General features: G+C 45.7%; 1 protein-coding gene across 1 annotated transcript; it reads right to left on the bottom strand.

Moving 5' to 3' along the window:
• Positions 1–4,301: 4,301 nt before the first annotated feature.
• LOC123348400 (olfactory receptor 2G3-like) lies at positions 4,302–5,246 on the bottom strand. Its single transcript, XM_044985921.1, has one exon. The coding sequence runs from the start codon at positions 5,244–5,246 to the stop codon at positions 4,302–4,304; it is 945 nt and encodes a 314-aa protein (XP_044841856.1).
• Between the last annotated feature and the right edge of the window lie 7,177 nt (positions 5,247–12,423).

Here is a 12,423-nt window from a genome sequence, read left to right as displayed (position 1 = left end):
TAACTGTTGACCAACCCTAATTGTGAGTTTAATGTCCCAGGCTCTGCTCTCATAGCCACTGGAGGGGTGAGGAGCTAACAGGGTTTCTTAGTGTCTAAACATAGTGCTTGTGCACTGTGTGCAAGGAACAAGAATGTGTCGGTGAAACCTGTAGAGAAACAGAAGCCAGAAGATGATCTTTTCTTAGAATGGTGCCAAGGTTCCTGATTTGGATTTGAGCAAGGCATACTTTGTACAAAACATATCATAATTACATTGTCATGGTAAATATGGGCTGCTTTGGCGTGCAGAATGTCACACATACCTGTGAACTCAGTGACACCTAAGGGCTGGATTGAGTGCTGCTTATTGATTTGTGTTGTAATTTACAGCCATGGTGCCAAGGCTCATGGGCTTGGCCAAGGAGAATCTAACCAGGGCTCAAGGGAAGCAGAAGGTCTGGTACAACCGCTCAGCATGGGCCCACTCCTATGCCAACTGACAGGTGATGGTTCTCATTCCTGTGACAAAGAACCAACTACAAGCTGCCTGGGACGGGCCCTTTAAGGTTATCAAGCAGCTGAATGAACTATATAGTGGAACTGTCTAACCAGGCTCACAGCCACCGGGTGTACCATGTCAACACGATGAATCCGTACTTTGACAAGGAGAATTTGGTACTGGCCATGTGTGGCTAATGGGAGGAGCAGTTCCCCTGGTGGATCTGATAGGGAATTTTAGGGGTCGTACAAGGCCCCAAAGCTAAGTGCTTTGCGAATCATTACCCAGGCCCAAGCTTGCGAACCTGAAAGCAAGAATAAGGCCCAAGAGCCAAACTCAGGATTGTGCAAAAGAAAAATTTGCAATAGCTTGTGTGACACAACCAAGGATAAGGGGGGGGGGGAGAAAGAGAGAGACCAGAAGGGCAGTTTGCAACAAGGCCTCAGTGTATCAGCTCAGCAGTGGCAATGGCAATTGAGCAAAAGCTATATTGTACAATGTAACTGCACGTAGGTGGGCAAACTCACAGTTAGGAAAGAGCTTATTGTACAATATTATCATAAGTAAGGGGTGCATAAGTTTAGCAATAAGTTAATGCAAAAAGAGGGGCATAGAACAGTCAAACCACCAGTTAGGACAATAACAGGAAAAACCCTAGATGGAAAGGGGCAGTGATCAGCTTGCTTAAAATTAAAGATGTATGCCAAATAAGGCGATGATAAAGTGTGCTATGTGTGATGTGTGAATTATGCTTTGCGGTTTTAGCCTTTATAAGCCTGGGAAAATTGATTGTCAGGAGGGCGGTTCCCCCTCATTGCATGGGGACATGCTGTCCCTCCCTGTATGCATATTTGTATTCCAATAAAGGAGCCTCAAGGCTGTCTGACCCAAAATCAACGGCGTGGCGAATTTTTCCACGACAGATCTATTCCCTGAGACAGGGGTTGGCTCTTCACTGGAATCAATTACCCTCTCTGACTTGCTCACCCCTGCCCAGAGGGCAAAATCCAAGGGGTGCTGGGTTCCTACCAGCAGATATTCTCCAACCGGCCTTGGCTCACTAACCTGCCTGTCCACCAGGTGGAAACAGGAGCTCACCCACCTGTAAGATGCTCTCTATTCTGGGTCACTGGGAAAAAAAGTCCAAGACCTGGAGAGAGAGGTCAAGGACATGCTGTCTTCAGGGGTGACCCAACCATCCTCCAGGCCTTGGGCCTCTCACGTAGTGTTGGTGACCCAAGAAGGATGGGTCAATCCAATTTTGTGTGGATTATTGGAGGCTTAATGCCATCACCAAGTTCAGTGCCTACCACATGCCTAGACCAGATGAGCTCCTAGACAAGATGGGCCCAGGGGGCTCATCTCACTACTATGGATCTCACCAAGTGCTACTGGCAAGTACCTTTGGATCAGAATTTCACCAGCAGCTTTGCCATTCATTTCAATGAGGGCACTAAGGGCTGAAAGTAAAGCAGCAGGAAAGGGCTCATTGAAAATGTTCAGACTTCAACAGCTGTATGCTCATAAAAACCAGGGCTGGTTCTAGGCACCAGCAAAGCAAGCAGGTGCTTGGGGCGGCACATTTTCAGGGGCGGCAGGGATCCAGCATGGGAGCTGAGAATGAACAGTGGGCCCCAAGATCTGTAGTTCCTTGGTTATCTCCCTGCCTATAGAGCCAGCCCTGGAGCAGAGAAAGAACTACATTTCCCAGCATTCCCTTGGCAGCTATCAACAGGAAAGGGAGGGGGAGGGAGTGAGGTGCTGCCGCTTGCTGTGAATGGAGAGCTCACTGCTCGAATTGGGTGGCACTGGGAACAGTAGGGATACCATATTGTAACATTCAAAAAAGAAGACATTCCATTGGGGGTAGCCCCGCCCCCTATCCACTCCCTCTCACATCCCATACCCTGACTTCCCCCCACAGAACCCCCAACCCATCCAACCCCGCCTGCTCCTTGTCCCCTGATCGCCACTTCCTGGGACCCTTGCCCCTAACTGCTCCTCAGGACCCCACCCCCATCCAAGCCTCCCATCTCCTTGTCCCCAACTGCCCCCTCCTGAGACCCCCTGACCCTAACTGACCCCCTAGGACCTCACTCCCCTACCTGTCCCCTGGCTGCCCTGACTCCTATCCACACCCCTGCCCCCTGACAGACATCTGGGCTCCCATACCTATCCAACCTCTGCCTGTCCCCTGACTGCCCCCCAAGAACCCCTGACCCATGTAACCCCCTCTGCTCCCTGCCCCAGACTGCCCCCGAACATCCACCCCATCCAAGCCCCCCACTCCCTGTCCCCTGACTGCCCCAACCCCTCTACACCCCCTGACAGGCCACCCCCTGAACCGCCGACCCATATGACCCCCCTGCTCCATGTCCTTTGACTGCCCCCCGGGATCCCATGCCCCTTCTCCAACTCCCTACCACCCTTACCAAGCCGCTCAGACCAGCGTGTGTGGCTCCCCGCAGAGCCAGATGCATTGCTGCGCTTCCCCGCGGAGCAGGCAGATCCGTCCCCCCAGAGTGCTGCCGGCATGGTGCGCTGAGGCTGCGGTGGGTGGGGTGTGCTCTGGCTGCTGGAGGATCTGATGCGAGCGGCTCAATCTGGCTGGGCCACCCTGTCAGCCATGCCGTGCTCTGCATTGGGAGGGAAATCCCTGACCTTTTGAGAGTTTTACAGATGGCTATGTAAAACCCCCAAACCCGAACATGTCCGTGAAAATACGGGCATATGGTAGGTAACCCTAGAACAGAGAACAAGAATTCCCAAGGAGTAGACGGCTTTGGCCCAGGTATCCCCTTCAGAAGACATCCCCAGACTGGATTAGGGATACTGGTGTGACCTCACCTGGCAGCCCCCAAAGAACGAATTGGGGGGACTAAATGGACAGTGCCCCTCTCTATCTGAAGCCTAGCAAAGGAGGTACGTGGATCCCACTAGAATTTAAAAAGAAAAGTAAGAGAGGGGAGGCTCTACTAGCTTTTTGTGCAGTACCAGACACGTAGGAGGATTTCCACTTCTGAGCCATGGAAGCAGAAATTAATTTTTCCTTTCCAGATTTAGCAAATATTCAGAAAGGGAATCTAGCACCCGCCTTCCAGAATTGAATACCCTCAAAATTCAGGAGTGCTCAAGCTCAATTTGGGCAGCTGTTACATCATTTCTCCCATATATACTGATCCACTGTAACTTGCTGTAGAAAAAGTAGGATAAAATTGAGCAAGAAATGCTTCCCAGTGGTTATTAGGACTGGAATTGCTATTTTCAACAGCCGTTGCTTCTTTTTTCTTTTTTTTAAGTTTTATTTGTTTAAAAGGAAGACAGCGATATTGCATTGGCAAATTCCCTATAGAAACAAAGAGTGGAACAAAAGAATAATAAAGGCACCTCAACTTTTCCTCATGTACGTAGGACAGTCTAATAATATGCATCCAGATATCTTCAATCACACAATCTGAAAATTGTTCCACTTTACTTCAGCTCTGTCACCATATGGGAACAAATCCTGTCTGTGTTCTGTAAACATCCAAAATGCCTGCTGAATGACCCACCCCTGGGATCAAGTTACTAGTGACCCAGGGCTGGAGCGGCAGGAGGGTGCAGTTGGGTGGGGGGAGAGCCCAAGGCTGGAGTAGAAGGGGGTGCAGGTGGGGGGGGAGGCCAGGGCTGGGGTGGGGGCAGCCAAAAATCTAGAGCCGGCCCTGATAAAAACCCTACTGGTAAAACTTCCTAGTGCAAATGTGTTCATAGGAATTTAGGTGTAACTCCAATGAAGTCAATGAAGTCACAGCAGTGTTCAACCCAAATAACTGAGATCAGCATCAGGCCTTGCAGTTTAGGGTTATAGAATTTTGAAGTATCATTCTCCTCAGGGCTTTATGGATATCTTTGCTTCTCAGGCTGTAGATGATGGGGTTCAATGTCGGGGTCACCACAGAGTAAAACAGAGCCAGAAATTTATCCCTTTCGGGGGCATAGCTGGATTTGGGTCGCAGATACATGGCGCTGGCGGAGCCATAGAATAGAGTGATGACTATGAGGTGGGAGGAGCAGGTGGAGAAAGCTTTGTGTCTCTGCTGGGCTGATGTGATCTTCAGGACGGTAGAGACGATTTTACTGTAGGATACAAGGATCAGCATAGAAGGGATGAGCAGAATTAAGACACCGGCTGCAGATACAGCGATTTCATTCATGGACGTGTCTCCGCAGGCCAGGCTCAAGAGGGGAGTCACGTCACAGAAGAAATGGTTGAGCCGGTTGTCCCCACAGAAGGGCAGGGTGACTATCAGTGAGGTCTGCACCAAGGACAGCAGCAAACCACTGACCCATGAGCCAGTCACCAGCTGGACACACCGTCGATTGTTCATTACAACAACATAGCGCAAGGGATGGCAGATGGCTCTGAAGCGGTCATAAGCCATGGCTGCAAGGAGGAAGCATTCAGTTGGCCCCAGGGCAATAAGAAAATACAGCTGGGCAGCACAGCCAGTGAATGAGATGGTTCTGTCCTCTGAAAGCAGGTTCACCAACATCTTGGGGATGGTGACCGAGGTGTAACAGAGATCAACCAAAGACAGATTGGAGATGAAGTAGTACATGGGGCTGTGAAGGGCAGGACTGAGCCTAACTATTATGCCTATGAGGATATTCCCCATCAGAGATGTGATGTACATGATTGAAATCACCACAAAGAGGAAACCCTGCAGCCTGGGTTGGTTGGAAATTGTCACAAAGACAAACTCAGTGGTTTGGTTTTTATCTGCCATGTGCACTGGAATCTCTGCCTGTGGAGATAACAAATAATGAGATATCAGTGGTGTGATCATAGGGCCTGATTAGATCGGACCCAAGCTCCATCTAACTCTGCATCCAGCCTTCAACAGTGGCTGGGACTGGACACTTCAGATGAAAGTGTAATAAACTCCAGAGTGGAAGAATACAAAATATTCTGCTCAAAGGGGAAGTTTCTTCCTAACTCGCCCACGAGTTAGAATTTATATTATGCCCGAAGGCATAGGGATTTATGGGCTCCATCCAATCACAAATATCACAAATGAAGTGAATGGCTAGACATTGGGTATGTCCTTATTGCCACTCGATATCTATCTCTTGTAAATATGGGTATTCTCATTGTGCATCCCCATTTCTAAGAGATTTTTGAATTCCTACTGAATTCTTTATCACATGGATATCAAGCTCATTAGCTGAATGATTTATTAGTTATTGATTTAATTTTCATATTTTAGAACAGTAATACACTGTGTCAAGCAGCTGCATGGGCCACCAAATAATTTACAGATTACAATCATAGCACCACAGCTCTATGTGTGGAAGAAAAATAAGCAGGAGGAAGAGGAAGAGAAGGAGAAGAATTCACACTCTTTTCCTGTCACATGTTGTAGAAGAGGTGAAATCCAAAGAAAGGTCTAGGTTCATTCACCTACACTTTGACTAAGTAATTAGGTGCTCAGATGATACCTCAAAAAATAGCTCTTCAGTGTTCTAGGCACTTTTGATATATGTTAAAAATAAAACACATGGAAATATCAATGAACCCTAGAGCTTGTCCTCACCCACCTCATTTAAACTAATGATGCAGAGGAATAAAGAAGTGACAATGCTCCACATATACAATGCTGATGGCAAACTCCCCCCGTTCATTTCCATCATCACTCACTCCGCTATCTTGGGGAAACAGACCGGGTTTGCCATGGACTCTAAAGATCAGACCAAATGCTCAATCCTGCATAGGGCTGAAAGTCCAAGCGCTGACCACCAAAGAACATTTAAGCTTTTAAGTACATGAATGGCCTCATTGACTTCAGGACTGAGTCCCAAGTGTGGGTTGTGACTTCCAAAGTTAAGGGCATCTCAACAGGAATGTCCTGTCTTCATTAAGCTGAGGGGAAACCAGCCTTACTCTCAGTGGTTATCACAACAGCAGCTGCGTGGCACAGAGTGCAGTCATGGACACTTCAGCTGCTGAGGATGCCCAAACCACTCCTAGTAATATGGGGGGGGGGAGATGCATGCATATTTTTAATCTTTTAATTTCCATTTTCTCCCAAATTTGATTTTTTTTAAAGTTGAAATTAGTCACAATTTGAAATTCTAAAATGGAAAAAAGAGGCTGACTTCACCTCAGTGTGCCTGAGCATTATATCTGATGAAGGCAGAAAGCATTCTTACTACAACTGGACCCAGAGAGGTTCTGCAAATTAGCAGCTCCCATTATAGTCCATGACCTCAGTAGTATCTCAACCCTACAACAACTGAAATCAGTGAGTTCTTTGCTCACCATGGCAACAAAGTGGTCAAGGATAGGATCCTTCGAATGCAATATCAACCAAAATGGCATTGCCATGCCTTATATCATACTTGTATTCAACGTTGATGACACAAACAATACAGATGGGCACAATTTTGCTGTATTAGTTTGCTTAAAGTGACAAAGAAAATCTAGTGTATTTGAAAAAATCTACTCCATCTACTTTTATAGAGTGGGGGTGAAAATCACCTGGTTGTATACATGTAACAAAAAGGCATTTGCTTGACACATTAATGCAAGAAAGCAATGCAAGGGGATGATTATTCTGTCAGTTACACTGTTCTTACATTGGAAGTAGATAGCTTGATTGATCAATCGATCACATACTTTAAGATGACATATTGAACAAATTAGACTAATCTACAAAATTGTTAATTCACATGGATTGATTAGTAATTACTATTACTGATGACTATTTTTAGTAACATAAATGCAATATTTTTTTTACTCCATTAAGCCTATTGGCCTTATAGCTTCATATTATTAAGGAAAGGATTTTCAGGAGAACTGGAATGTTACATATTTTGTCACATGAACATAGAAGCAAAACATTCTATCTACCCACCTCTCCACTCTTAGCACTGCCTCTACCTCTCCATTCACTCATTTGTCTATTCACCGCTTAATGGATTTTTTTCCATTGTTCATATATTTATATATAGCAAGAGGAAGCTTTATGATAGATAGATAGATAGATAGATCGATAGATCGATAGATAGATATGGACAAAGAAACAGCGATAAATATACCTGGTGAAAATGCCCAGTATTTCAGCTTTTCAGCTAATAACCCATTCCAATAATATCATTAATGTATTTGGCCAAGGAATCTCCATGAAGTGCTTTGAAACACAGATGGGGACTCCGGTTCACTTAGAGCTATGTTTAGTCTTGTATTGGAGATATTTGTCACCTACCTTCCTAGTTTCCAAGAGGGTCAGCATCTCACTGGCTTCCTGAAGGCAGCTCTTGCATGTGGAGTGTACATTCAGGTCCCTTTAATGACAGCTGGGTTAAAAACCCTTAAATATGTGTCTTTGAATATTCGTTGGGGAAAGATGACATTTCAGGCAGTTCCAGTGATGAGCTATAGCACAGGAACACACCTAAGGGAGCAGGTTTCAACCAATTGCATCATATCTGCTGCTAATTTTTTGTACAAAGAACTGAGTGTTCTATAGACCATTAGCTTTATACGGAGCGTGGGGAATCCATTGTGCTGAAGGGATATGGGGAAAGCATTTCCCACTCTGATACAGATAACTTGGTCTAAACTGAGAATTTCAAATCGGAAAAAGCACTTAGGCTACGTCTACACTGCAAAGATATAACCTGTGGCACTGAGTCTCAGAGCCTGGGTCAATTGATCTGGGCTCACGGGGCTTGGGTTAGGAGGCTAAAAATCTATGTTGCTATTTTTAGACCCACAGCTCTGACACTCGGGTCAGGTCTACAGTACAGAATTAGGTTGATGCAAGGCAGCATATGTTGACCTAACTATGGAAGTGTCTACACTTAAATTTCACTCCTGCCAATGTAAGTGCCCTCCTATGCTAAGTTAATAACTCCACATCCACAAGGGGCATAGAGTCAAGGTCAATGTAGTTAGGTCAACGTAGAGTCAGCATAGACACCATCTTGCTTATGTCGACTGTTACTGGTTCTCAGAAGCCTTCCCACAATGGCCCATACTGACACTACAATCAATACAACATTTCTGACAAGGATGTGCACTGCCAAAACCAGGAGCAAAGTGTAGACACGCAAAAGTGATGTAATTGCTGTGACAACTGTCTGTTGACGTAAGTTAGGTTGACTTAATTTTGTAGTGTACATGTGGCCCCAGTGCGATGCGTTTTTCTTTGCAGAGTAGACTAGATTCACGAAGGGACTTATAATAAATAATAGGAGATATACCAATCTCCTAGAACTGGAAGGGACCTTGAAAGGTCATCAAGTCCAGCCCCCTGCCTTCACTAGCAGGACCAAGTACTGATTTTTGCCCTAGATCCCGAAGTGGCCCCCTCAAGGATTGAATTCACAACCCTGGGTTTTGCAGGCCAAAGCTCAAACCACTGAGCTATCCCTCCCCCCAACTTAGGCATTGTGATGCTCAGTGTCACCATACCTAACTTCTAGGCCCCTAGAAAAATCGCTGAGGGCCAGAAAGCCTGACGTAGGTCCCTGGATGGCGAATGGGGAATGTGATGCATCTCGGAATGGAATCCACAAAAGAGATGAGGAAAGCTCTAAAGAGGGAGTGCAGAGAAAAGGGCTCCCCTAAGAGTGATCAAGTGTAGACTGGGTCAGGCCAGCTCTCAGCCCGATCTTATAAGGGGCTGAATGGATCCAAATCCCTGACTGACCAAATCCCATTGATTTCACTTAGTTAAATCTCCCCATTTGGCCACGTGCAGAGGTTTTCATTCAGTCAATGGCGAGGCAGAAGAAAAGGCCAGATATTGCAAGTTCAGACTGGTACGCAGGCCCAGACCCTCAGCTGATCTAAATCGGCATAGCCCATAGGGTACATCTACACAGCATTTTGGAGAGAGCAGAAGGAAGCCTGCCAGCTCAGGTTGACACACTCAGGCTTGTGGGGCTCATGCTTTAAAAATAGCTTTATGTACTGTGAGCTGCAGCTGGGGTTGGAGCTGGGAATCTCAAGCTGTGGGGGTGGGGGGTGGGAGTTGGTGCATATAGATAGATAGATATAGATATAGATATATTTGGTTGTTACTTTCAAAGTGAACTGAACTAGACCAAATTAAGGCCACTTTAATTCCGAATAAGAGCATACACATAGGGGTATAATGTGATTTAACTATTGCACTTTAACTACAGGTGTGAATTTAGATGATCTTTCCTAAGTATTCCTGTGTAGACAAGCCCCAATACTTTGAGTAACATGGAACCAAGTATCAAGCTGCCAGAGACACGTTCAGCTCCTTGTTTAGACCAATATGAATTTGGAGTAACTCCACTGAATCTAAAGTAGATTCAATGGAAATAATAAGGATTTATATCAGGGTGAGAGAAGAATTAGGCTGATTCTCAAAATGGACCACAATTGTTTGTGCTCCCCAGAGTTCAAATAACTGGCATTGTCACTGGAAATACAAAGTGATTAAAATGTAAACCAAATAAAAATAAAGTTTTAAACCGTTGTATCCTTGGGGGCAGCCGGTTTACGAAGAAATCACTTGAGGCCAGAGAGCAGACAGCTAACAAAACTACCATTTTATTTACAGACACAGAGCTCACTCAACCGGCCGAAGCTGGCTGAGCTATCCCCTACTAATCTAACTCAGTTGCCATAGGAACAAGAACCATGACAACCAAATACACAACATATTCCTCCCCCCGTAATAAGAACATCCCCTAAATAAAACACACACTAGACTAGAGAAGGAGGGTAGACTGCCTCCATTCCCGGCTAAACCCTGGGGATTATTTTGCCCCAAAACCGTGAGTTCGCCCTAGCTAAAGATCCAGCCGATGAGGAGGCCTTCTGTCTCTAGGGGGATTACGGCAAACTTCTGGTGTTGTTGCACCCGAAAGTACCATGGGCTCAGGGTCCGCAGCACGAATGGGTGAGGAGGTGGTATCAGCTCGTGCTGGGCAAAGGGGTATCTCAGCCGCCGGCAGTAATGGAGGAGAATAGTCAGGAACAGGTGATGCGTGATTCGGTGTCTCACCAGAAGAGGTGAAGTCAGACCCCTCAACTGCACATGTATCCTGAGGACTGGCATGACCTGGCAACAGCTGATCTATATGTCGCCTCCAGGTAGGATTCTCTGCAGTCCGGACTGTGTAGGAAACAGGTCCTGTTTGAGTGATGATTGTGGCAGGGACCCATTTAGCTCTGGAAGTATAATTCCGAGCCAAAACTGGTTGTCCCGGGCTAAAGGTTTGGTCTTTTGCTCTGGGTGCCCATCTGATGACTTTGTAGCCCTGAGGATTAATCTGTTGGTCTGTATAAAATGTCTTTTTGGATAAAAGTGTGCAGGCTGCATAGATTAATAGAATTATTTACAATAAGCTGTAATGCAAGATACCTAGAAACTTCTAGGTCAGACATCCTGGCCAATTTCCTCTGTGATGCTGAAAGCAACCTTTAAGACCCTTACTCAGAAAAGTAATAATAGGATACAAACCTACGCAAAATGTCTAGGGACTTTTTGAATGTCTGCTAACCTTTCACCTAGTTAGGGTAAAAAGGAGGGTATTTCTGCCCACAAATCTAACACGTACACCACAAATACGTACATAGCTGTCATTAATACGCACACAAAAGGTCAGCCTATGAAAACAGGTACCCTCAACTTTCCATGGGGGAAAGACAAATTTGGGCATAGGAGGAAGGATTTCTCCCTATAAAAAGGGTGACAATCCACCATTAGGCAGGCGATACTATACTTCCTCTATCAGAGGTGTGAAATTCACTCTAGTGCTACTGCTATAGAGTGTATTTAGAACTGTGATATTTTGTAACTTTGTAATGTGGAAGCCAGTAAATAATTAACAAGGTTTTGAAGAGATCTTAATGAATGTTAGTTAGCATGAGTTAGGTTAACTGTGACCCTGGTGACGTGAGGAAGCAAGATAATGTAAGACAGAGTGAATTGTGTGAAAGTTATTACGACCTTGCAATATGCAGTCTTGCAGTCTTGTTTTTCTAGTGAGATAGCAGAAAAGCTTATGTATAAACAAAATGTATTTGTTGCTTTTTACTGTCTGTATTATTGCTAGAAATTGTCTGAAACAACGGTATAAAGGCTTGATGTAATTGTTTACCAGTTGAGAGACCTGTCCAGGACTGGGGTGACCCTGTGTCCTATGGCACTCTCTCCCTCCATGGTAATTACTGGAGAAAAAATAAAGAATTTGATTTTGCTGCACCCAAACAAAAAGCGAGAACTGAGTTTTTCTTCGACAATTTGGGGGCTCGTCCGGGATGGCAACGCCCACGGACCCACAGACGGCTACTACGGATCATTCCCCTTCGAACCCCATGGCGCCACATGAGAGGTATGAGACCTTTTGAAATCTCTATTGGGGTATCGGAGGAGGACTTTCCGTGAGGACGTCTGTCTCTGTTGGGCTCACGCCATCTGATCTTATTGACTGTGCAGCAGGATCAGATGCAAAGTGGTATTGGGGAGAGGCCCCAATAAGGTTAGTTTATAGCAGTACTGGGAACTGCTGAGTTGGCCAAGGAAATGCATAAGGTAATGCATAAGGTAATGCATAGGTAAATGCATTAGAATGCACCGGTGCTGAGGGGTTTTTACCGCCTCAAGAGGGGTTGTCATACCGCCTCATGGTATTGGTCCGGACCAGGTAAAGATGCATCATGGTTAAAAAAAAAAAAAGAGATAAAAAGGTTAAAAAAAGGGTTTAAAAAAAAAAAAAAAAAAAAAAGGAAGAAAAAGAGGCCTTGGTGTGTGTGTGTGTACACCAGTATGAGTGGCTGTTACCGGGCTAGCCCGGTAACTAGTGGATCTTTAGGAGATCCGACCCACGGTGGGCTGACTCAGCCTGGCATAGTCCGGCGAGGAAGCTGCCTGGGTCTAGGGGTGTGTGAACCCATCTTCCCTCCCCTTTCCCTTCCGT

The sequence above is a fragment of the Mauremys mutica genome, chromosome 13, assembly GCF_020497125.1.
Source record: "Mauremys mutica isolate MM-2020 ecotype Southern chromosome 13, ASM2049712v1, whole genome shotgun sequence".
Taxonomy (NCBI): Eukaryota; Metazoa; Chordata; order Testudines; family Geoemydidae; genus Mauremys; species Mauremys mutica.
This window is presented reverse-complemented; position numbering and strand designations above follow the sequence as displayed.